Source organism: Drosophila serrata, unplaced genomic scaffold (genome assembly GCF_035046125.1).
Source record: "Drosophila serrata isolate PLE 108 unplaced genomic scaffold, ASM3504612v1 contig_249, whole genome shotgun sequence".
NCBI lineage: Eukaryota > Metazoa > Arthropoda > Insecta > Diptera > Drosophilidae > Drosophila > Drosophila serrata.
In genome coordinates, this window is record NW_028257147.1 from 3,016,066 (window position 1) to 3,040,536 (window position 24,471).

At 41.3% G+C, this 24,471-nt stretch overlaps 10 protein-coding genes across 13 annotated transcripts; 6 read left to right on the plus strand and 4 right to left on the minus strand.

Moving 5' to 3' along the window:
* Positions 1 to 2: 2 nt before the first annotated feature.
* sau (Golgi phosphoprotein 3 homolog sauron) lies at positions 3 to 5,576 on the minus strand. Its single transcript, XM_086832623.1, has 5 exons — positions 4,665 to 5,576; positions 1,706 to 1,833; positions 1,512 to 1,630; positions 1,270 to 1,445; positions 3 to 1,204 (listed from the first exon to the last, which is right to left on the minus strand). Exons 1-5 carry the CDS (start codon positions 4,872 to 4,874, stop codon positions 956 to 958), a joined length of 882 nt encoding a protein of 293 aa, XP_086688749.1. The 5' UTR covers positions 4,875 to 5,576; the 3' UTR covers positions 3 to 955.
* LOC110178432 (protein C10) lies at positions 5,181 to 6,329 on the plus strand. Its single transcript, XM_020945567.2, has 2 exons — positions 5,181 to 5,842; positions 5,902 to 6,329. Exons 1-2 carry the CDS (start codon positions 5,696 to 5,698, stop codon positions 6,103 to 6,105), a joined length of 351 nt encoding a protein of 116 aa, XP_020801226.1. The 5' UTR covers positions 5,181 to 5,695; the 3' UTR covers positions 6,106 to 6,329.
* Positions 6,292 to 11,999, minus strand: papi (tudor and KH domain containing protein papi). 3 transcript variants are annotated; one of them, XM_020950265.2, is made up of 5 exons: positions 11,735 to 11,999; positions 8,286 to 8,681; positions 7,359 to 8,183; positions 7,184 to 7,290; positions 6,292 to 7,122 (listed from the first exon to the last, which is right to left on the minus strand). In XM_020950265.2, the coding sequence occupies exons 2-5, from the start codon at positions 8,582 to 8,584 to the stop codon at positions 6,617 to 6,619; spliced, it is 1,737 nt and encodes a 578-aa protein (XP_020805924.2). In that variant the 5' UTR covers positions 8,585 to 8,681; positions 11,735 to 11,999; the 3' UTR covers positions 6,292 to 6,616. The 3 variants fall into 3 exon arrangements, with proteins under 3 accessions (XP_020805924.2, XP_020805925.2, XP_020805923.2); XM_020950266.2 differs by lacking the exon at positions 11,735 to 11,999 and adding an exon at positions 10,057 to 10,385; XM_020950264.2 differs by lacking the exon at positions 11,735 to 11,999 and adding an exon at positions 9,190 to 9,326.
* Positions 12,000 to 12,355: 356 nt separating this feature from the next.
* Positions 12,356 to 15,677, minus strand: mio (GATOR complex protein mio). Its single transcript, XM_020950313.2, has 5 exons — positions 15,361 to 15,677; positions 15,121 to 15,294; positions 14,810 to 15,061; positions 12,768 to 14,751; positions 12,356 to 12,701 (listed from the first exon to the last, which is right to left on the minus strand). Exons 1-5 carry the CDS (start codon positions 15,482 to 15,484, stop codon positions 12,611 to 12,613), a joined length of 2,625 nt encoding a protein of 874 aa, XP_020805972.1. The 5' UTR covers positions 15,485 to 15,677; the 3' UTR covers positions 12,356 to 12,610.
* LOC110182295 (protein CEBPZOS) lies at positions 15,625 to 16,397 on the plus strand. Its single transcript, XM_020950314.2, has 2 exons — positions 15,625 to 15,880; positions 15,942 to 16,397. The coding sequence occupies exons 1-2, from the start codon at positions 15,751 to 15,753 to the stop codon at positions 16,073 to 16,075; spliced, it is 264 nt and encodes an 87-aa protein (XP_020805973.1). The 5' UTR covers positions 15,625 to 15,750; the 3' UTR covers positions 16,076 to 16,397.
* On the plus strand, positions 16,088 to 16,397 carry LOC110182296 (uncharacterized). The gene has a single exon (XM_020950315.2). The coding sequence runs from the start codon at positions 16,088 to 16,090 to the stop codon at positions 16,334 to 16,336; it is 249 nt and encodes an 82-aa protein (XP_020805974.1). The 3' UTR covers positions 16,337 to 16,397.
* A 160-nt stretch (positions 16,398 to 16,557) lies between these two features.
* Positions 16,558 to 17,736, plus strand: daed (daedalus). Its single transcript, XM_020950273.2, has 2 exons — positions 16,558 to 17,365; positions 17,430 to 17,736. Exons 1-2 carry the CDS (start codon positions 16,679 to 16,681, stop codon positions 17,556 to 17,558), a joined length of 816 nt encoding a protein of 271 aa, XP_020805932.2. The 5' UTR covers positions 16,558 to 16,678; the 3' UTR covers positions 17,559 to 17,736.
* Positions 17,715 to 18,645, minus strand: LOC110182257 (uncharacterized). Its single transcript, XM_020950275.2, has 3 exons — positions 18,434 to 18,645; positions 17,929 to 18,378; positions 17,715 to 17,872 (listed from the first exon to the last, which is right to left on the minus strand). The coding sequence occupies exons 1-3, from the start codon at positions 18,504 to 18,506 to the stop codon at positions 17,739 to 17,741; spliced, it is 657 nt and encodes a 218-aa protein (XP_020805934.2). The 5' UTR covers positions 18,507 to 18,645; the 3' UTR covers positions 17,715 to 17,738.
* Uch (Ubiquitin carboxyl-terminal hydrolase) lies at positions 18,612 to 19,999 on the plus strand. Its single transcript, XM_020950274.2, has 4 exons — positions 18,612 to 18,825; positions 18,947 to 19,087; positions 19,154 to 19,296; positions 19,374 to 19,999. Exons 1-4 carry the CDS (start codon positions 18,790 to 18,792, stop codon positions 19,735 to 19,737), a joined length of 684 nt encoding a protein of 227 aa, XP_020805933.2. The 5' UTR covers positions 18,612 to 18,789; the 3' UTR covers positions 19,738 to 19,999.
* An 87-nt stretch (positions 20,000 to 20,086) lies between these two features.
* Positions 20,087 to 23,167, plus strand: LOC110182253 (2-phosphoxylose phosphatase 1). Of its 2 annotated transcripts, none has more exons than XM_086832622.1 (6): positions 20,087 to 20,231; positions 20,286 to 20,524; positions 20,589 to 20,922; positions 20,979 to 21,119; positions 21,187 to 21,772; positions 21,836 to 23,167. In XM_086832622.1, the coding sequence occupies exons 2-6, from the start codon at positions 20,416 to 20,418 to the stop codon at positions 22,460 to 22,462; spliced, it is 1,797 nt and encodes a 598-aa protein (XP_086688748.1). In that variant the 5' UTR covers positions 20,087 to 20,231; positions 20,286 to 20,415; the 3' UTR covers positions 22,463 to 23,167. The 2 variants fall into 2 exon arrangements, with proteins under 2 accessions (XP_086688748.1, XP_020805931.2); XM_020950272.2 differs by having other exon boundaries at positions 20,107 to 20,231; positions 20,306 to 20,524.
* The last annotated feature ends 1,304 nt before the right edge of the window (positions 23,168 to 24,471 follow it).

Sequence of the window (24,471 nt, forward strand, 5' to 3'; positions counted from 1 at the left end):
CATCGATTTAAGGTATATATATATTATTTGTTTATATATTTTTTTGTTTATTCGTTTTATATTTTATTAGGCCATTAAATATCTAAGAATTATTATTATTTGACGTGCACATTTTACATTTACATAAATTTTTGTTTTCTTTTCTTATCTCTTGTTGTTGTTGTTCCTTCTCGTCATTCTTTTGTTTTGCTTTTTTTATATTTTCGTTTAGCAGTTAGAAAAGGTTTATATCTCAACTTCAATGTTCCCGAAATGTAATAACAATTTAAATTAAAAACATTGCCTAGATTGAATGTCGCTCCCGTGTGTTGTGAAATGTTGTCTGCTTGTGTCTGGGTGGGTGCTTACTTATTTGTGTAACTGTGTACGAATTGTTTTAGGTAACTAAGGTAAAATTGCGAAACTTGATACACGTTGTGAACTAATTTTCCACGTCGCGCAATCATATAATTTGGGAAGGAAACACACAACTGGAAATTGGCAACTAAAACATATATATAGGATACTTGACAGCTTGCACAGACTTTATCAATCTTTTCATATTATTTTTTCTTAGTGTTAGATATATATAATTACAAAAACAATGCTGCAGTTTCGAATTCTCGATCGTGATCTTTTGATTTTGGAACACAACTTACTGGTTTATATAATGCTCAAGGAAATGAGAAAACGAAGGGAGACAACTGAGCAAACGCTCAGATACTATTGCAGCTTCGTTAAACACATATATGTATGTATATTTGTATAGGCATTATGGCTTAAAATATAACTATTCTCCGGAAAGTGAATTATTTTTCAATATTTTTTGGGTGGTTGCCATTTGAATAAAATCTTAACGCCCACTCACAGCAAAGTTTTGAAAACAAAAGCGCAGCAAAATGTATTCCAGATGTGGCGTATATGTTTGTGTGTGTATCGTGTGTGTTGTGTAAGAGGAGCGGAGTAGAGAATCCCTCTATTTCGTAAACGCCATAAACACTGCCCACAGTATCTCATTCGCATTCGGCTTGGCCGCCTCCGTTTCAAAGTCAAGATCTAGCAGCTCCCGAACTCGCTTCATTGCCACCTCGTAATCATCATCATTCAGCGGCGCGAAAGCATTCTCGATGACATCGCTGGCGTGCGCCAGGAAGATTAGCGCCAGCATCCTTTTGTCCATGCGCTGCGGATCGTTAACCCACTTGGACAGCACAGAATCTTGAATCTGAATGAAGAAAGTGAAAGATATTATTGATTTCCTTAACGAAGACAATCTTCTCATACACTCACCTTCTTCACCAGGCGGCACTTGACCACATTGTCGCTGAGCGGATGTGTCGTCATATCGAAGAGCAGAAAATTTTGCTTTTCCGTTGTGAGCACACCCTTCTCCACCAGATTCTTGGCCAGACGTTCGCGTACATTTTTCAGCTGGTAGCGCAATTTCAATGGATTCCAAGTCTCACCTGTCGCAACACAAACAGTATATAATTATTCAAAACTTCAATTTCGACTTGTCTGAGTATATGTACCACTGAGATATTCAATCCAGCTCTGCACCGTCTCTGGGGGATCTGTTTCCTTAATGTGTTTTAATGCCTCATCCAATAGAACATCGCCCGTCTGCTGATCCGATTTCAGAATTAATTTTCTATGTATAAGAGAACAATGGAATTGAATTTAGTTTTTGGCTTATCAAAGATGCTATATTGTTTACAATAATTACCTTGTACATAGGCCACGTCGTCGCATTCCAGATTTCTCGATCATCACTCGACCTCGCAGTCCAAGTTCTATGAGAATGCATCCGCGCAAACCGCTTGATATGCAGTCGTTCCAGAACGATGTGTAGCCCTGAAAGGAGTAGGAGTTTTTTGTTTATAGAATTTAAATAGAAACAGTAAGTTTATGTGCATCAAATTTACTTCCTTGCTTTCACAAATTAATTTTATATGAACGCCTGTTTAAACAAATAAAAAGTGGTCTGTTCTCATAGGGGAACCGTGGAAAAAAATGAATAATTAAGATGTTGCCAGGGACGGAAAGTTCTCAGACGACAGAATACAGTTGATTAAACATTAAACACTTGAGTTTACTTAGGCTTTACAAATAGAACCAAACAATGTGTCATATCAGAAAGAAAATAACTTTTGAGATCTGTTAAGAAACTAACGATAGAAACTTTTATTATCAATGAGTAGGTAGTAACCTTTTTTTATAAAGTAAAATACATAAAGCCACAATAGTATATACAAATATATAGGTATGAAATCCCTACAATGGGAATATCCCAAAAACAATAGATTGAAAAGATTTTAAAAATTGGACCTAAAAGATAAAGCTTAACATAAAAACCTTTAATCGAACAGAAATTAGTTGACGTACAAAACAGAGATAAGAATATGCCATCGATAAATTAATACCAGGATGATAATAACAACCGATCATGTACTTATATCTTTATAAACAATTTGTAAATATAACTTTCAAGTCAAAAGTTTAAACTTTATATAAAATAAGATAAACGTGGCATAACATTAGTATTACTTTCTAAATATTAAACCTATAAAAGATAAGTATACCTACATATTTACTATTAAAAAAAGGTTGCGCAACCAGACCATAAAAATGAATCATTTGCAATTCGAATAATAGAAAATGTCGCTTATCGTGATTTTAAAACCCTCGTAATGGTATATAGAACACACATCATTTCAAATAATGAATGACGTTTTGCGCCAGATAAGACAGAGTGCCGACGAGGAATGTGGGAAGTCGACGAGAGCGGGACCGTTTTAGAAGCACTTCCTCAAGCAATTAACCAAATGGAAGAAGTGTTTCCAGTGATAAGAGCACAAAGCGGATGGAGGGGGCAGATGTGGGACAAGAACTTAGACAAAAGCTAGAGGCAACAAGCAACCTATCTCTCTCCTCCCCCTGGGGGGTTTTTCGTACACTGCGGACAAAATAATAATAAACAACAAATAGATGTGGTTGGTTGCCATCACTCACACAACTGCATGTTTTTCGCTATATGCGAACGGGCAAATTGAGCGATAAAAGTGCTGGGAGGCAGAAGTGAAATACAATAAGCGAATTCAATGGAGAAAATGGGATTCTGCCGGTTAGCTATAATGGGTTTGGGGATAGGGCACGTACGTTTGGAGTCGATTCGCTTTATGGATAGCATCCCAAAAATTATGCGGAGATTTATGAATATTTCAATCGTATGCAAATTAAGTGGGCACCTCTCCAATGGGAAAACTCGTTTGACGGTATGCTACTAAGAGCTTCGTGATGAGTCTCGTTTTGAGTGGAGTTTTCAAAAGGGGAATCGCTGTAATTTGGTAGATTTGCACAAACACAGGTGTAGCTGGGAATTATCTAATCAAAGAACTGAAAGATAGTAGTGTGCAAATATTGTACGGCCTTAAAAGCACGTTTTTTTTATTTTATCTGGCTAAGTGAATTTCAATTATCGCTGATAACTACTTCTAAGAATTTACATATCTCAATACCTGGAAGAAAATAGTAGCTATACTATTAAAAATTATCCATAAGGTAACTGAATCTTAATCAACAAATATGTGTACTATCGGTAGAAAAAAAACAAGACTAGTTGAAACAAGAAAACTAGCTTCGGGAAGCCGAAGTTAATATACCCTTTTTAGTTTGCAATCAAATCAAAGGATCATAGCTTAAGCATAGCTAAGCTTTAAATATTTATTCTTTAAATCAATGGCAATGTTTCGACAAATCAAAGTTTAAAAACTTTCCTCACAGCATCACAAGCTTCTGACTGAAACTATATTACCCTGAAAGGGTATTAAAAAAGCTTATTATATGCTGAGTACAGCAGTTTTACTTTAAAAGATTATATTTTAAGCTTTAGTTTGCTTTCACACTGAAACGTAGTAAACCATTTCAGCTATAAAGATTAGAAGAACTGCTGCCAATGGAATAAAAAACCCAAAACACTTTGATAAGAGTTGTCGAAGACGAAGCTTTGCATTTATTTATGGCCACAACAAAAGATTTTAGAGAAGCGCTATTGGCACGTTAATTGTGCATTACTCATCTGGCCAAGAGATTTCAAAGTTTATATTGCACAACAAACTGGTAAAGCTGAGGTGAAGTTGAAGAGGCATGGGTGGCCACAAAACTATCAAATAAACATAGAAGGGGCCTAGTTTTGTACTTAAAAAACATGGGAAAAAAGGGGTTAATTAATAACGTAAGTTAAAGAAGATTAAATCATTTAACTCATATTATAACTTTAACTTTAGAATGCTGATTAGTTGCTCATAATCAACTCATAACCAAGTGATTTTCAATAAATCCTCTCATAGATTTCCCTATTGGGAAATATACCAATTACAACTTTGCCCAACATCCTCTCATACATTTTCTTATTAGAGGATATAATCATTACCCCTTTGACTGAGATCCCCCTTCAACTAAGCCCCTGCTGCCTACAGATGGACCACGATGCACTTGGGGGCCAAACAAAAGGTTGCCAAAGTGGGAGCGAGATGGCACACAGTTAACAGGTGAAGAAGAAGCTTCCGAATATGCTGCTTTTGATTAACATGCTCGTGTTGTGAAAGGTAAAACCAATTAATTAGCGAAACCAGGAAAATGTTGCAAGCGAAATAGATAAAGTTGAGCATCCTCCTACAACTCACCTCCTTGTCCTTGAGCCCCAGCAGCAGGACCTCCTCCATGAGCGTTAGCCGGGTCTCCTTGGAGTCGCCATCATCGATATTGTCCTCCTGGTCCTTGAGACCGTCGATCGCCTCCTGATTGTCATCCGGCGTATTGGCATTCAGGCCGCCCTCCGCGCCGTTTTCCCTCGGCTTCACCGAGCGTCGCACCAAGCCGTCGGACCGATTCATTTCGCCGGAGACTTGGAAACGCGAATTTTTAGAGTTTATGGAGATGTGGGCACCTCTTTTTCAGCTCTTCTTCTTCCGTCTTGTGTGTGTGGCAGAATTTGCTGACTCGGCGCTGGAGTTTTGTGTTGTGTGTATGAGTGTGGTATGTATGTGCAGATGTGGGTGGCTCTGTTGTGTGTGCGTGTGTTGTGTTTTTGTGTGTTGTTGTTTTCGCTGCTTCTTTTGCGCTCTTCCTCTTTTGGTTTTTGCACACACGCACTTTTCACACTCTCGCAAAATGCAATGGCCCAGAACTGCGTTTCGTTGTTGCTGCTGGGCGAACTGCGTGTTTAAAACTCTACAATTTATTTCACAATTTGGCGGCGCGTACTAAATATGCAATTGCATGGCTTTAAATTTACTGGGAATTATACGAATTCCAGCGCAAAATAAGCTTTTTTATTATTTGTGTCTTTTGTCGTTGCTACTGTTTCTTTGACGTGACATTTTTCCATGGCTAGTGTTGGAAAACGCTCCCAACAATAGGTTCTGCTAAAAGCAGTGTTATTTCTTTCTTTGCCGCAAATAATAATCAAAACGTATTAATTCCGTTCCGAAATTAAATACATAAATTAGTTCTTCAATTAAGTATTTCGATTAATATTGCTAATTTTGTTTGTGAACACTCAACAGCTGATTTAAGGGCAGTGCCGTCAATAGTTCAATCGATAGTTTAGTAACTATCGATAAGTGGGAGAGACAGCAAGCAACAAAACAAAAAGTGCAAATTGTTGAATATTTTTGTGAAATTACCAAGAGTTACTGCCACTTGAACGTTTATTATGTCATATTTGGCCAATTTCAACAATGAGAATGCTAAACAAATACTTATGGACATCATTCGTTGTGTCAACCAGCCGGAAAACTCCAAGAAACTCTCAGAAGCAAAGGCCTCGGCTGGAAAAGAGATGATTCTCATGATGCAGCACGTGAATAAGGATAATTTAAGCATAATGTTCCATAGCTCAAGTATGTTTTCGATTTTTAGGTATTTCCTTTGGTCATGCAACTCCAGCTGGAGGTAATCAAGGGACATGGTTTTCCTGGTAACCGCGAGGGATTAGTTCAGTTCTCACAACTCATCCGGGAAATGGAGCGCGACGACATGGAAATAGCACGCCTGCGCAGCCAGATACGAGCTATATACCTGCCACCCATAGCTATAAATACCACAAACGATATCCTAATCTAGGGGACCCCATCAAGACTGTACGGCTGGCCTAGTTCGGGTTACTTAAATTCTTCTTTTACAAGACTGCCACCAATTTGTATTATTTCTTTGATTCTTTAAGCATATTTACGAACTCTTCTAATTGGTATAATATTTGTATATTCCATACGACGTAAACCCAAGCCAGTCCCATTTAATAGACTTAAGTTTGATGTTCTTAAAAAATGCATTTCTTTTTTATACAATTTGTGTGTGGTCTTTGTGTATCGATGTGTAGAAATGGTCTTGTTCGTCTTTATTGCTAAGAATAAGTAACATGGCATAGCTTTCTATAAACAATTAAGGATCTGTGCCGGTCGTCTAGGATCTAGGATATGTCGAGCAGTCACGGCGATAAATTAACCAGTTTTTAGTTTCAATACCTATATAATAAGTTCCTTAAGAGCTATACTTTTATGTACACGTCAAGTAGTGAGCTGCCCGTCTCGTGAAAACAATTAGGCGAGGATAACTAGTAACAAGTGTGGATTCCCTAATGCGCTGACCTGCCATTGGTAGTGCTGTTGTTATTATTGCCATTCTCGAGGTCTGCAGATGTCAGCTTCACAGGACTAATGCCTTGCGTTATATCGTTGCCATTGAGTTTGTGCTGCAGATGTTGCATCTGCTGGGCGATGTGAGCATCTTCCGCCTGCGTAATGCTCTCCGAATCCGCAATGGAGAGCGACATGGGCGAGCGCGGCGTAAGGGGAGTGGCAGGATTGCTGACGCACAGCTCTTCGATTGTCGAGTCGCTGTTACTGGAAGGCGTTGAAGACCGCGACCTTACCGGATACTCATCATCTAGAGGCAGGGCAAACCCTTGTGTGATCATCAAATCACCGATATTCACTTCAACACCATCAGCAGGATCGAATAATTCCACGCCGGGCAGCGGAGTGCCCTCCTTGGCGGCGGAAGTTAAGGCGGCAGTGTTGGCTGCCTTTGGGCGCTCCTTGTAGGTTACTACTCGGGCAATAAGCTTCCTCCAGTGGGCCACTAAAAAATGAGGAAGAATTAGATTCTGGTTGTTTATTAGCTATTTTAGATCAGTCCTTACCCTCTGTAAGCTCTTCAAACTTGGCTATGGATGATTTTTGCCAGGTTATAGGCTCCGTTTGAATAGTAGACTTGACATTGGCCAAAAAGCACTCCACAGCTTGGAATCTTATAAGATTTAACATAGATAAACACAAGAATTATTAAAGGTTTTTACTTATTGAAGGGTTTCCTACCTGAGAGTTAGGAAATCAGTGCGTAGCTCACAGATATCCGCTGGCGAGATGTACTCGCTATCTCCATAGTCCACAAAGTACAGATCGATCACCTGCTCTTGTGGATTATACTGGTTGGGCATAATGTCCACGATCTCAGCTCTATACCACTTCTCATCGAACTTAAAGACGGCAGCCACAATCTGGCCAATATAGGGAGCAGTTAGTACATGCTTGGCCCTGTTCTCGGCACTACTGTAATAGCTGGTCATCTCCTGGACCATGTGATCCAGCTTCTTAGACTGCGGACCAATCAGTTGCACCCAGAACTTGGTGGGCGAGGCCACAGCAGAAACATAAACCTCCATGGGCTTGCCATCGCCCTTGGCCGCCATCAGTTTATCCCTTGGTTGGGTGTGCGAACTCAGAGATGTCTGCGACGAGTACATGCTGGAGGAGGCGATGCTGTTGGTCGGTGATCGACGGGGTTCGCGACGCTGTTCCACTTCTTCCATAGATCGCAGTAGTTCCTCGTCCTCCTCTATCTGATCGTCCATCATTTTCCGCGCTATATTCACCTGTTTCTGGTTGCCCACGATGGTGACTTTGGCTTTGCCATTTCGTCCATTCGGATCAATGTTTAGCTTGGCCAGCGAGGTGCTCCGGATTTCCTGAATCAGCTCACCGCCGCGTCCATTTAGTTTGCTGGCCAATCTTTGGGGCACTTGAAGCTCTACTTTCACCATGGGCGCTCTCTCAATCTCCTTAATTAGCAGGACACGGGCGGCCTTTACAGCATCGGGCAGACCGGTAATGTCACAGAATTTGTGTCCACTGTCCTTGTCTCTGCGGGATCAAAAACGTATATATATTTGTTTGTGCAATACAATACTTTGAAGTGAATTTAAAATTCGACTCCCACGTTTGATAGAATTTAAATCCAATTACCGTAATCTTATCTTGGCCAAAGTTTTTTCTTCAATCAACTTGATATTGGAACCACCGCGTCCCATTATTAGGGGCACATGCTCATTGTCGACGACTATTTTGAGACTGACTTCCTTTTGTGGCTTCTGCTCCTGCTGGCTCTGGGCCCCATTCCTTGATCTGGGCTCCTGTCCCTCCTCCTCCTCGTCGTGGCGGTTCTTAAAGTACGCGTATAACATGGCTCCGCCTAGGGAGCAGAGGCCGAAGCCCAGTAATAATTTGTAGGTGGGCGTGGCCCCAAAAGGCGTATTACGCAACATTTTGTAAGTGTGTGGGTGGATATGACCCTTTTTTAGTTTTGTGTGTAGAAAGGGGAGTCTGTTGAACTCCTAGTTATCTTTTTCAAGAGGACCACAGCTGTAAATATAGAAAATAAATAGCAAATTATTTAAGTGATATAGTAAAATATATTTAATTTTCCTTCTTGCCTCTTTAAATGTTCTTAAACACACAACTATAATCCCCAAAACAAATGACAAAATATTAAAAATAAATAAAAAGCATATAAAGAATATTATTCAAGGTCTTGTTCTCATATGTTAATAACTTTTGCGTGTGCTAGGAACACATAAAAATAGAACAACAAGTTCAAGAGCATTTCAAGCCCTAAGGTGACTGGTACAAGCATTAATGTCTAGTCTAATTGAATCAATAAAGGTTTAGTGGCATGCCAATGAGCTATACCTCCTTTCTTATATAATACCAACCACCAGCTGGATATTATTATTCTTTTTTGACACAAGCAACACAATGACTTCATAATTAAAATAGTTTAGGTAAGAGCAGTGCACGGGAAAAAATAGACAAGTGACGTTACCGGTCGGCGACTACACTGAGCGTAAAATGAGAAATTTTAACAACTTACAGCACAGATATTAGCCATTTTAGTATACCCAATTTTGGGCTGTTGAAAAAGAGCAATTTTTCAAAGAAACAAACAAATAATTTAGTGTGTTTGATGGAAATTTCATGACTTGTGTAAGAATTTCGTGTCTCAGAGAGCACAAAAAGCAAAAGGTCATAAAAGTTTCATGTGCAGTTCCAATTTTATTACCACAAATAACGTAATGTGGATGCATCACCAAAAATAATAGACCATAAAACTAGAAAAGTAATCAAGCTAATACAAAGCTATTTTGAACAGGGATCGCACACATTAAAAATCGATTATTGAAGTTCTGAAACTCTAATTTCAAATTTTCTAAACTGAAAAACATAGTGTTAAAGTTATCGAAGAGATTAAGTACTTGGTAAGAAAATTATGTTTTCAGCAGATAAATAAGGATCAAAAGATGAGTCAAATCTGAATAAAATACGTTTATAACAAAAGAATAACAAAATATATTTTTGATTTCATTATTTAATATGACATGTTAGATTCATAAAATACTCAATTGTTCTGAATTAAATTAAAGACATATTTTTACAGTACATCCTTCCGGCTTTCTTAGTCATTATCCTCTGACTATATATCACTTGTTGAGCCTCAATAGATCACAATGTTGCCGAGACTTTGCACTGGTTTTTGGACAAGTTAAACGAGTTTTTATGCGCTCATTGGCGTTATCAGACCGGTTTAGCCTTTAGGCCCCATTAAAAGCATGAATGCAGGTTGCCACTTATCACCAACTGATAATATTGAAGTCCCCCCCAAATATTTATATTTTTAGCCATATGTAAACACACGAAAAATACACTTAATTTACGCGATTTAATTACTTTTGGCTCTGACCTTGATCGTGAATTCGTGCGATTGTTTATTTAAACGTTTTCCGCCAAGCTTTTGGTATTGGCAATAAAAATAAAGCCGCTTAAACTCAATCAAGCGTTTTATTGCAATGCAACAGCTCGTTTGTTTGGTCTCTGCACATTTTCGCGTCTCGTCTTTCGTTTGAAATAATCGTAAATAATATTTGTTTAATTAACGTTGAATACTCGCGGGTGGAAGCTTGAGTTCGCCTCTACATTTCAGCCATAACTGAGGAAAGGAAAACTTTTTAAAACAGACGGCAAAGCAATTACGAGAGCACAAAGTCAGCTGTTTTATGAGCCCGAATACTCATTTGTATAAACATATAAACTTTTCTCTCTCCGTCTGTCTGTCTCTCTGTTGTTTACTTTGCCGGTTGATTTGGAAATAGTGAATTGCGAATTGTAGGAACTGGTAATTAACATCAGTATATTGGCATAAAGACAAATAATGGAAGGCAAACACACTGACAAAACGACGTAAGTCAGCAAGCGGCCAAATGTCTGATGAAGAATGGAAAAACGAGAGGCAGTGCACCGGGAAAAATATTTAGTTTTAACATTATATAGTCAAAGAAAAAAGGAAAAGAAACTCCGGATCGATCTTAAATAAATATTAAAATATTTGATATTTTTATGACAATTTTTTTCGACAAATAAAAATTTAAACTACTCATAAGCCAAATATGCATTAATTTTAATTCGGAAAGCTATCCTATGATCGTTTCTGAATGGCTAAAAAAATATATACAAATTTTAAAAATTTAAAGTTTCAGATAATTTTTTAATATTATAAATGTTAAAAAATCAAACCAATGCATAGAAAATTTCACAACGATTTTTCGGAAGTGTAGAAAAGATTGAAGAGAGCCGAGTGCGCAGTGCTAAATTTAGTGGAGTGACATAATAAACCGTTCGTTGCGTTTAAGTTGTGTTTGGTCTCTCTCTCTCTCATGATTTATGACCAATTTCTGAATGGATTCAAGAAACTGAAATAATAACAATTAAAGCTTGTCTTCTTCAGTTCAAATTCCTTACAAATTTCACCGTTTTTTAAATGGCTTTTTGGCTTTGCTCCATTTCCCTGGCGAAACTCATTCAAAAAATGGTGCCAAAAATCGTGCGTTTTCTTTACGTTTTTTTTGTTTCGAAGGGGTCACGCGGTGAAAATGCCTGCGATGCGTCGAATTTTTAGTTGGCAAAGTTTCAAAATTTTGGTTTCGCACACGTACGTAAGTATTATTGTCTCGGGCTGTCTAAATTAAGGCCCGAATCAACAAGTAAGGCGACGTCACTTAAAGGTATTCAATAATCCCACAAAGCTATTTCAAAGAAGCCTTCTTTGATGGAAAATATACAAAATACATTTCTAGCAGCCGTGGCTTTGGATAAATTTGCATTTTATATTTGTATGCTGCGCTGCAGGCTTTAAGCTTGGGAGTTCTGAGTGAAAAACCAGTTTTATTTAGGGGGAGAGAAATCGCCAAGATCAAGACGCTTTAAGTTGAAAAGGTCAAGCATTAGCTCAATATTAATTGCCCTTCGACTCGAATTGATTACTATTTGAGCAATAAAGCACTTCCAACTGATAGTAAAAGTGCTGCGAATTCCCAATTCCCCTCCTCACATGTCTCATTTCTTCCCCTTCAGCATTTACTTACCCTCTCTCGTACTTTTATATCGAAGTGTTGTCTGCGGCTTTATCAATTCACCAGCACTGTTTGCTTACATCTAATTAGTCTGTTTATATAGTCACTAATTAACTATTCACTTAATCCTTAAATTTGGAAGCACGATAATGCGGGGGCCTTAACAAAATTGCAATTTACGTCAGAAGCAACAAAAAACAATAATGCCGCATAAAAAACGTGCGAAGTAGTGTGACCGGCCTTATACCTAACACAAAATACCGGATAATAATACTATAAACAGTGTGGATAAAGACACCATTAAAACGGTCATTTATTCAAAAAATTTAAGTTTGAATTTAAAATTGATTCCTTTAAATTTAATTTTAGTTGGATTTAAAATATATTCTAAATATCACAAATAAAGAGTTAAAATGATAAAAGAGTAGTTGATTTTTTTTTGTATAAATTTCTTATTTTCCAATTTGGAATAACGAGATTTCTCTCTACAAACAAACAAGTGACATCAGCTGCAAGGAAGACTTAAGTATTATCAACAATACCTGTCAAGATTTAAAAAAATGTATTTAGAAAGTTATGAGCCTAAAATTAATTATTTATCCAACATATTCAACAACTAAAACCGAGACCCACTACTTTTTCTAGTCCTTTATTTTGAATGTAAATATAAAATGCAATTGAGCAGCTAAAAGCTGGTAGGTCATAATAAACACTAAAGCTACGGGCACATCCATCCCCTGTTGTCTAAGTACAATGAACACTTCTGAGTTTTTTGTTGTTTAAGGCGCGCGCGTTTTTGGAACAAATGAACAACTTAATGCATATGGCATATGGGCGTATTTGGAGGCTGTGGATGGGCTGTCTGTCTGTCAACCGGAGTCCGGACAGCTAGGAAATGTCTCTTAACGTATTCGGCTTGGTGCCATCCATGTCGAAGCAGCGACAGTTGCATGATGACACTGGGCACTCTGAATTTTGTCTAAGGAAAACAGAAAAGGAAATAAGATTAAGTTTATTAAGTAATTAAGAGAATCCATCAACTCACTTGAACCACTGCATTATATGCTCGGTGTGGCCACCATGACGACAGGTCTGGCACCAGGAAAACCACTTGGAAAAGGGCTTCGTCTGCCAGCCGGAGGAGACTTCCGTGTGTGAAGTCTCGCCATTGCTCATGTTTACCATGGTTCCCATATGCATCAGGCAGAGCGAGCAGCGTGGCAATGGCTTCCGGCAGCTGGGGCAGGAGGAGAGACGATTGGTGCTTGTGGTGGTGCTCCTCGGACGTGGCTCGTCTAGCAGGGCATTCGACACAGACTTGCCACAGAAATTGCAGGATAGGAATACGGTTCGAGAGCTGCGTGACGACGATCTAATGCTCTCTATTTTGATGTCCAGCTCGGCTCGTTTCTCCCACAGGCCCCAGCTGTTAAGGTGATCCAGATAGCTGGCTATCCAGTATTGGATGCGCTTGTCCGCAAAGTGCTCTTGCCGGAAGTAGTTGATTGCCACCAGGGCCACCGTCTGTACATCAAAGCTGGTGTCCATGTATGACTGCAGGATGCTGATGCCGTCCAGCGACTCTCCTGTGAGAAGCAATCCATTTAGATCGCCACTATCAATGGATGCCTGGATCTGCTGCGTCACATAGTCGGCCAGCTTCGTCTCTGAGAGATACTTGCAGGCAAAGGCCATGCGATCTGCCAGCGAAACGCCCTCCTCCTTGAGCACCGCTTCAAAGTTATCCTTCTCCATGGTGAGGAACGAGAAGATGGCCCTTAAATGTGGATCCTGTATCTGCATATTAGCGCTGGAGCGCTGATTTCGCCACGAGGAGCTGCAACGATCCGCATTGAAGCTGGACAGAGCGATCACCGTGATCCTGTACATGCTGGGATCTTTCATTTTGTCCGCTGCCAGGGAGAGGATTGTGCACGCATGATAAATCTTCAAATGGAATACACAGATCATGGCCGCTCGGCTGTACTCCTTGTTGGCAAATAACTGGTCGGCGAAGCGCTCCAACTCATGCTCGAAGACCCAGCCGCAAAGATTAAGAGCCGAATCGCGCTGCTCGCTTCTGTAGCATATCAGTTTGTTGGAGTTGTTAATGCCTTCCGGCCACTGCAGCAGCTGAGATTCTATGCGGGAGCTGGCCATCAAGGCCTCCGACGTGTGCCCCAAGTTGATACCCAACGTGGCCTTCAGTCCCGTCAACCGCTCCTCGCTGTAGACGTTGAGCAAGGTTGCCCAGACGTTGCGCAGGTACGGAGTCAAGTGTTGGTCGGCAAATCGTTTGTTATCGGGCCTAATTCCATAATCCTCTAAAGCGCGCTGACGCGTCTCGTCCACCAGATCAAGTTCGAACAGCTCTGGTTCCAAATAGTCCACATTTAAGGCGGAGCCACTACCTCCGCCTGGACTAATAAAGTCCAGACAACTTCCGCTATTTGTGCTGCAGCTGCTCGTGGGCAGTTGCTGAGTGGGCGTGGCCGCATTCGTTGAGGAGGGTGAGGCGGCAGCAGAGGCGTACAAAGGGTGCTGCATGAGCAGCGGTAACTTCCGGCGATTGCTGTGAGCTGTATGCAAAGTGGCAGGCAGACGGAAATCCAGAATATTCAGAGCATCCGCCAGAAGGAGAGCTCTCTCGAAATCCCTTGAATGCCAGGAGTGACAATTGACGTAGGCAAACTTTCCACTGTGCTGATACTTTGGCGGAAACGGACTTATCTGTCTTTTTACATGGTAAATCTCTCCGGAGTTCTCATTATCCACACTCCGGATGTCGTACAGAGTGAGGTAGGCAGAGTCACGCTGCAGCGATGAGAGCAGGCTTGTCCTTGTCGGACACCAGGCTATCTGCAGGTGATTCTTGGAGGACTGAATCTGACGCAGCGGGCTCTTGATGTTGCGGGGATCCCACAGCGTGATCACAGAGTCCACGTAACTACAAAGATAGTTGCCATTGGGGGAGACAGATAAACCCTGGACTGTCTTTGTTTGAATGCTCTGGCAGGTTGCGTTGCTCTCTGTGGTGAGGAGATTGGAATGAGATTGAGTAAAGAAGGATTGGATGTTGCAACTTACGCCTTAGATCAAAGAGCTTGATCATCTTTTGGCTCATGCCCGCAATGACCGTGCGATGATTTCGGTCCCAGCACAACGAATTGGCGGACTCGCCTACACCAAAGAAATTGGATGTCTCCTTGGGCACACCTCGCTCAATGTCCCAAATAGTGATGCAGGTGTCATTTCGATGGCGATCGTGGCCAATGGCCAGAATATTCGCATCCAGTTCGTTCCAGGCAAGGCAAGTGCACATGCGCTGCTGCCGCGGGGCTACAAAAAAAGTAATCGTTAGCGGCATAGGGATAACTTAAAGCTTCGGCGCCACTCACTGTACTCCCAGCTGCTGTCGTAGGTGTCACGGAAATTACAGATTCCCACCTTGCCGTCCGCCAGACCCACGGCAATAATGGGTTGATCACTGTGATACGAGGCGGCCACGCAGCGCGCATATTGGTAGCGCGACTCATTGGCCAAGTAATTCACGGATATATACGGCAGGCGACCTGCAAAAATAACACGAGTTAGAAGCCAAGCAAACCAAACATATGGAGGAAACGCAAAAAACTCACTTTTCTGGCTGTGATTGTGATCGTCCTTGTTGCGCACCTCGTACAAGTGGATTTCCTGGCCCCACGACACAAACTTGTCGGGGAAATGTGGAAACCAGCTGAGTCCATGTAAATTGCCACTCATCGTAAGCACTTTTCCATCGGCTTGGGAAAAACTATTCTCTAATTGCGTCGCGTTATCAGTGCAAAAACAAAAACGTGAGATAAACACTGCCGTGGAAGAGGAAGCAGCAACAGCAACAGTACACACACACACACTGGCACACAGCCGGTCGAACAGCTGATTACTTTGGTTGTTAACCAACACTGCTTCAAGGGGCACCTGCGTAAGCAATTTTTTGTTTTTCTCCACCAAGCAAACGTGTTTAATTTTTATTTAACTCTCTTGTAATGCTGCCCAAAACACCCAAGCCCGCCATTTGGAAATTCATCAAGGGAAGTGCCAAGACATTATTTGTGCTGGAGGCAGTTTGTTTTGCAGCCAGCTACGGTGTTTATTACCGCATGAACACAAATCGAGGTGAGACAGTTGCGGTGCTTTACATAAGTATCAAAATAATACATAAAGGATTATCTTGCAGAGTTTCGGCAGCATATCCACGAGAACTATCCCTTCGTGCTTGATTATTACTATAAGATCGGCGAACTTGTGGGAGATAGTAAGGTGCGACAGACGGACGCCACTTACTGGAACGCCCAGAAGAAGAACGACTAGGATTAACCCAATATGCTGAGCAATCCCTACTTTAAGTCCGTGCTGTGGCTGCTGGGCTTTGGTGGCATGGGCTACGGCCTAATGCTGCTGACCGAACCAAATGCCGAGAAAATTGAGCGCATTAAGGCCTCCGGTTCGAGTGCAAAACTAAGTGCAGATGACCAGCGGAAGGCCTTGTTCATGAAGCGTTTGCAGGAGGCGGCCACCACCAGTACACCAGTGTATAGACCACAGCCACAGGAAGACAAAAAAGATAGTTAAGCGCATTAATTTAAAATTCACAAATTTGTTACATTTTAAAATACAAATGTTAAGCATTTAATGCGTTTATGATGTTTTTGTGGGCATTCTGCTAGGGTAGCTCGTTATGTGAGAAAGCTTATTTCCAATATTAATATTTCCTTAAATAAAAAAATGTGTAGTTAGAAATCGTGAAAGTATTTTAATTAATCGCCAGTTTCGATATTTTCGATTAGCCCTATGGCTTAGTGTTGTGTAACGACTGCACATTGGTTAAGCAGATCTCGCCTTTAGCGCATTTGCATTTAAATGCTTAATTAATTGGTATTAGTGACTACGTGTAAGACTTTGGACAAACCCACAATGCCCGCGGAGGATGTGCCACTAAAAAGCATGGCCAACATTCCATCGGCCGTGCAATTTGGGGCCAACAAGGACTTCCATACGCACACGCACCAAAAGGAGCTGGACAGTGCTTTTTTGGGCAACGAGCGCCGTCCGTGGATGAAGAAGAAAGGTCACAGGGACTCGCGCCATGAACGCCAGATCCTTAATACCCTGCTGGCCACCAACAGCCAGACGGATGAGGTCAACAACTGTGTGGATAAGCTGATTTCGGAGGACATCAGCTACAGGGATCTGGCATCGCTCACCGACGAAGACTTACAGCTGTTCGGTTTCACGTCGGACCAGCACCGCAAAGAGCTCTTGAACATGTTTGCCCCGATGCCGAATCAGGATCCAAGTTATGAGTACATTTGCAATGCCCCCGAGGCGAATGCCTATAACAACCAGATACTGGGGAATGCCGGGAACCACTTCATGTCCCTGCGTGCCTCTTTGGCTGCCACCAATTACAAGCTGCAGGTGCTGCCGCCGGAGGACGTTGTTGTGGGCGATAAGCGCTATGCCAGTCGCTTTGCTTTGGAAACACTCAAGAGCGTGAAGCAAATTACGGATGAGATAGCCAACGACCTGAGAAAAATAGAAGCCAATGTCCAGAGTTTTAGGAACGAGAAGGATAACAAGGTCAAGGAGAACACAAAGAAGGTGATTATTGAAACCCTTATAGTTCTAATCAGCTTATAACTAATTACCTTGTTTGTTATTACAGAGAAAGTTCAGCCTGGCCACAATTGTGTACTGTACCACATTGGCAGTGGGATTCTCCTGCGCCTGGTTCTGGTGGTGGAGCAAGTTTCAAGCCGCTCCTCGTTTGGAGAGGATCTCAGTTCAGACTTAAAAGTAACAAAGCATTTAATAGTTGCATTCCCATTTTCTCGTAGAGCATAAGCCTAAAGTTGTTCGAATTTACATATTTTTTGGTTAAGCTTTCCATATGAATCTCAAGCTGTATTGTAGACATACTGCCCAACATGAATAGTCACAAAAAGAAGTATTAAAATACAACATTAACTTGAGTTTATTGCTTTAAATTAAGTTCTTCGGAGAGAAGAAGGAAACCTAAGTGCACATAGGTGTCTACGTGTTCGGGAAACTCCCAGAAAGTCGAGTAGGCAATCAGTTGACTTCTTTCGATCGCATGGGCAATGTTTTCTACAAAATTTTATTAAATACAACTCGGATATGTATGAGTTTTAGTGCATTCTTACCTGCCACATCCCTTTTGATCAGAGCTTCCTGTTCGTACCTCTCCGCTAGTTCTTTGGTAAATGCAACAAACTGTGGCAACTTCCAGGATCTGTAGAATATCGTATCTCTCGCAGAACCAGGCAATTTAGAAATAGCTCTCAGTTGCCGTAGAATCTCCTTTGTGTTGTTCGCTATATCGCCGAAAATCGAAGCTATAATGGCCAACTTGTTGCAGGGCGAGATCAGGTCATCCGGATAGGCTTTACTCCGCTCGTCGTCGCTTTTATCCAAGCACTTGGTCTTCTTGGCTTCAATTGCATAACAAATGGCGGTGCCACGCTGCTGGGCCAGTTGCCATTTGGCGTAGTTATCCTGCAGTTGCTTGGTTAAGCTGTCCAGTCGCGTTTTACAGGTGGCCAAGTTTAAATCATGGCTTGTTGACGGCGATTGCTGGCGGGGACTGTCGAGATCTTTAAGTGTGTTATTACATTCTGACCAATGACATTGTTTACATTGGTAACTCACATCGTACTGGTGTCAAGGAGACACTAATATTGGCTTCACTTAGTTTCTGCGGTGTTTTGTTAGCTTTGGTCATTTTGTAAACAATGTGCAACTAGTGTTGAAAACATTTTTAAGTATTTCTCAACACACATCGATAGTCGACTAAAATATCGATATTTCGAAATATCGTTAAAATAGTCATTTTACCTCCCACCTCTACCATGTTAAGCTCGTTTCGAAAAACTTTCCAACACTATTAAAGCAAAAAGTGCCGGTAATTGTCTAGACAACAATTTTTCGATCTGTCTGGATTCATTCTGTTGAAATTTCATATAGAACGCTATTAAAACCAAATTCCAAAAACAAGAAACTTAAAAATGTTGACCTGGACGCCACTTGAATCAAACCCAGAGGTGAACAAACTAAATAATGACTTATATTCGCCATTTTCCCAATTGGTTGTTGTTGCGAAAATGTTCGACTCCTTGGAAATTGTAATTAAAAAGTAAAGACGCCATTTTGGCCCCTTCCTAGGTGCTGACCAAGTACATACATAAGCTGGGCGTGTCGCCAGCCTGGTCGGTGACTGACGTCATCGGACTGGACGAGGACACACTGGAATGGATTCCGCGTCCAGTGAAGGCTTTTATTTTGCTGTTTCCCTGCAGCGAAACTGTGAGTTGTCCCCTGTTATAAATTTTGTTGTTTTTTTTTTGCTAAGTACGTTGTTTTATTTTATAGTATGAGAAGCATCGCGCAGAGGAGCATGAACGCATTAAGGAGGTGAAGGAGGAGCATCCCGCCAATCTCTTTTATATGCGCCAGTTTACCCACAATGCCTGTGGCACTGTGGCTCTTATTCATAGCGTGGCCAACAACAAAGAGTGAGTTATCATTGCTTATTTTTCTATAATTAATATAAATTTAAATGAATTTATCTAATTTAATTTTTCCCTTCCAGAGTTGGTATCGGAAGTGGAGTTTTAAAGAGCTTCCTGGAAAAGACAGCCTCGTTATCCCCGGAGGAGCGTGGTCAGGCTTTGGAGAACGATAAGGACTTCACCGCCGATCATCAGGCTTTGGCTCAGGAGGGTCAGACCAATGCCTCCGAGCACGAGACGGTGATCCATCACTTTATCGCCCTGGTGAACATTGAAGGCACCCTGTACGAGCTGGATGGACGCAAGTCCTTCCCAATTAAGCATGGTGCCACCTCGGAAGAGACCTTTGTTAAGGATGCCGCCAAGGTCTGCAAAGAGTTCATGGCCCGCGATCCCAACGAAGTGCGCTTCACTGTCTTGGCCTTGACTGCTGCGCAGGAGTAGGCTGGATCTCAAATCTCAAAACAGTCCCACCACGATCTTTGGTCTACCAGAAAGCATACATTTAAACCTATTAACATATATATGATATTTATAAAGGCGCGTGGACAAATGAAGTCCCGCCCATCGGCTGCCAAAAAGCCAACAGTTTACGCATATTTATTTCGCCTTGGAGCCAAAGCCACAATTGTATTGGGAACATATTTAGTTTGTTATTAAAGAGTGCACTCGAGCTTGATGCTAAGCTTATACTGAACACGCAAAATATGTAATTTATATTTAATTTAAGCAGCTTCTTTTAGATTTTTCTAGGGTAATCTTAGAATTGATAATTCCTTTGTTCTCAATTTAGAATCTCTCCCCTTTTGGCCACCCCTGTGCTGCAGAACAGCTGATAACACTGTGGCCTCCAGTGCGCATGCCCCTGATAATTGGACATGCTCCACGTAGTAACTTGACAGCTGTCCCCACCCCAAGCAACGCTCCTCTTAACAAAAGTAAACCAGGTTTTTCTCATTTTCTTTAGCCACCTGACAAAACATAATTACCAGGAATACTCAACGCTGGACAGGGATTACAACGAAGCTATATATCACGGCCAGAACCCTCCAAGAGTGCCGACCATCGAGTTGATGCCGAGTAGGAGGAGCAACGGTGCAGGCAAGAGCGAGTGGTGGAGGAATGCTGGCCAGGATGCGGCTGCTCAAGGAACTGATGCGTGTGGCCACCCAACATCGTGCCTTCTACTGCTATGTGCTACTCAGCGTTTGGATATTCCTGCTCATAGCGGGTAAGTTTAAATTCCTACATTATTTATCTTCCACTTAATAAGCTCACTTTTCTTTTGTTTGTAGGAATGTATCGTTATATGGGCAATGTTGAGAGCATACCTGGCAGTAGCTCAGTATTTGGTCCTAGCTCCTCTGGTACCGTCAGCAGTTCCTTGGGTGGCGGCGAAGGTGCCCCAGCGAAAGCCTCCTCCACCGCACAGAGATTCGCTAAGTACAGAGAGCGTTGTGCACCGCTATCACAGCTCCAGCGTTTCGATGATGGCGGCCTCTTGGAGGGTTGGAAGCTTCAGGGCGTGCTGTTGGTCATCCGACACGGAGATCGAGGGCCCATATCTCATGTTCGTAGTGCTGGCATCAATTGTGGGGTGACTGGTGGCACAGATAACCTGGTTAACAAGTGAGTTACACTACCAAAAAGAATTTGTCACTAATTTTATGTATTTTCCCTTTTAGGTATCGCAGTTTTCTGTACAATTCGAGTAGCTCTGCCTCTGGTTCAAATCACATGTACTGGAATAAGGTGGGACCATTCCATGGGTTTCCCCTCCTTCCGGCCACGGAGCGCGGTTGTCCGCTGGGGCAGCTCACCTACAAGTGAGTGGGATATGCCAGGAGAAGGCTTTTAATAAACCACCTTTTATTTCTATCTCCCCTCTGTTAGGGGCATCTCTCAGCTGCTCCACGTTGGCGAAATCATGCATCAGGTGTACGCCCATGCCTTGGGGCTCTTGCTGAAGCCGAATCCAAATCGTGCTTCGGTGGAAACAACGCCACACACGCTATTGAATTCCGACGAAGTGGTGGTCTTTACGACTCGCTATCGACGCACCTTCCAATCCGCCCTGGCTATGTTGTTCTCTCTCCTGCCGCCAGATAAGTGGCTGGCACTAAATGTACGCGAATCACATAGCATGGCATTCTGTTTCAGCGAGTGTAGTTGTCCCCAGTCGGCGTTGCTCCGCAAGCGATTGGAGGCCATGGGGGATAAGCAGCTCCTTAAACGTAACGACGTTATGGGCGTGATGCAGTGGATCGGCGGTACTATATTGCAGCACACACCCAATGGGATCAACAATCCTTTTGAGGTGGTTGATGCCTTGTTGACCGTCCTTTGCCATGATGCTGCCCTGCCGTGTCGGAGGAAAAAGCAGCCTGTCACGCCCAAGCCAGTGAAGAAGAACTCTAATCAGGAGCTGGTGGATGTGATCAATATAGATCAGGATGAGACGGCCGCCAATCTATTGCAGGTACTTATTTGTACCTTAAGAAGCATTCTTCCCAAATATCTATATTTATTTTCTTAATTTCAGGAGGCACAAGGCCAGCTCGATCCTGATTCCCCAGAGGTAGAGAATGGTAACCCTTTAATACAGGCAGACGAGTCCCCCCAAGAGGGCTGCGTGGAACCTGCCCATGTGGACACCCTAATGTCGTTTGCAGATGAGCTATCCCAACGCTCCGCCGGCCATTCGTACTATAAACTATCTGGATTGCTGCGTTCCTACGGCATGATTCGTCACATTGTCAGCTATATGCTAAAGATGATCTCCGGGGACAGGACAAAGTTTGTGCTATATTCTGGACACGATTGCACCATGCAATATCTGACGGCAGCCTTGGGCATCATCAGTCCTAGTCAGGGTCAAACCATAGCGTATGCCTCCAGATTGGCATTTGAAGTATATCGAAGTGAGGCACACACTGATTACTATTTCCGTGTGGTGTACAACGGTAGAGATGTCACCCAGCAGATTGACTTCTGTGAGGGTGGCAAGAGCCTGAGGGTTACCAGAGACTCCAGGGGCAACAAGGCCGATCTGTGTCCCATGGAGAACATTATACGCTTCCTGCACGAGGATTACTTCAGTCCGCTAAACGCCACCAATTTTAAAGAAGCCTGCGGAGCTGTAAATCCCCCTAAAGCCGGCGAATTTTAGTGGAGAAATTATGAACCCCTTTAAAAACTGTGATAAGTAGTTAAGATGCCACCCGCGAAGAAAAGGATAACTAGGATCTCGGTTATCCTTCACACGACCGCTTTTTAGCGATGTTATCTCTGTTACTTAAGTCACAATTTAGTTATTCTTTAGTTATTCAACGTGTTGATCCACAAATCGCAAACGATACATATCAATGGAGCACTTGTTAGATTTTTAGGAACCAAAGCATCTTTTAGAACGTAAGACTAAACAAATCGTAAACATATCAACCAACTTAAAAACGAATTAAATAAGAAGAAACCCTTCCGCGAATCGTAGAGTTAAACATTTCCGAGTTTAAGGGCAATTGCATATTTTTACGCATTCCAAAATTATACATTCCTCTTACGGAATTTAGAATAATCACAAATCAAAGATAATACAAGCTTTTAGATGCAGGAACTGAGGTATCACCTTATATTTTATATAATGTTACTCATTTTAAAGCTTATATTACCTTTGGTAATATGTATTTAGTTTATAAGCAAGAGTCTTAAATGAAATGTAAACATATCAAGAAGTTACACATTCACTTTACAAACTAAAAAATTAAATTCCTTAAGCCTCAAATCTTGAAGCTGATATACAGTTTATTGATGGTATATAACGATTCGACTAGAGATGTAATAAAGTTTTGAAATAAATGTTCTATAAATAGTTTAATATTTAAATTTTAACGACGGGGTGGAACTTTCACTTAAATATTATTTTAATATTTAATATATTTATATTAACTATTTGTTCGCCACTTTAAAAAACCATTTGCTTAAATATTTAAGTTTTTAAATAGTTGTTTTATTTATACCCTTCCATGGTATTTTTAATGTATTCAGAAGCTTGCAAAGCTGTGAAGGAGTCATATCCGACCCTATAAACCATATATATTCTTGATCAGCATCAAAAGCAGAATCGATCTAGTTATGTACTGTACAAAAATAATTTTTTTAGATTTTTTCACAACAGTAAAAGGGGATACATCGTTAAAATTTGCAAAAACTGATACAAATTTCAATATTTTATAATTTGTAATTGAGTTAAAAGATTTATTAAATTAATAAAAACTAACATAGGAAAGCTTTCCGAATTTTAATTTTACTAAAATAAAATCTATATATATCTATATAGTCTCAGTCAGTCAGTTAATCACTAGTAATAATACCCATTGTTGGTAAACCACTTTTTTTTTTGTCATTAAGCTATATTTTTGTTTATTTACATATCTATTAGTCTCTCATTAAACAACAAACAAATAAAATATATTCTTGTATTTATATTTTTTTTTAATTTATATAAATACAATTGTATTCCTTTTATTTTAGACCTCATCTTAACAATCGTATTTCCAATTATATTTTAAAGTTAGTACTGATTTAATAGAAATTAGCTATTTAATTTTTGTATATCATTTATTTTATGTACTAAGGCAGCTAAGAACAGTATTTTAAACAATTAAATTTAAACTCCAATGCACTCTTTTCAACCTTTAAGCTCCAAAGAGAGAAATACCGCCAATGCATTTGCAAAGTTTTTTTTTTGCTGCCTCTGCTGCAGCGCTGCTTTGGTATGGGTGTGAGTGCCCGCTCTCACACACAAACAACAAAAGCGCATCATCAACGAGAATGATAAAGCAAACGAGAGCAAAGACCCCGCCAAAAGCCAAACAAATAACAACAACAAATAATGAAAAAAAAAAAAAACAAAAGCGGGGAGTGGTGTGGAGTCATTACTGCCTGTGGAAAAGAGGGGCACAGCAGTAAATGGGGAGCCCAAGCGCGCAAGTATAGCGCACACACTCGCACACACAGAACACACAAAAAGGAGGGGGGACGAGAGAGCGCGAGTGGAAGGGGGCATCGCGCAATGAGCGCGTGTACCGTACTGAGCACACAGCGTAATGTAAAATCGTCGCTCTCCACAAAACTGAGAGCCTGTTGGCATACAGTACATTTTGTTACTTTTGTGCACGC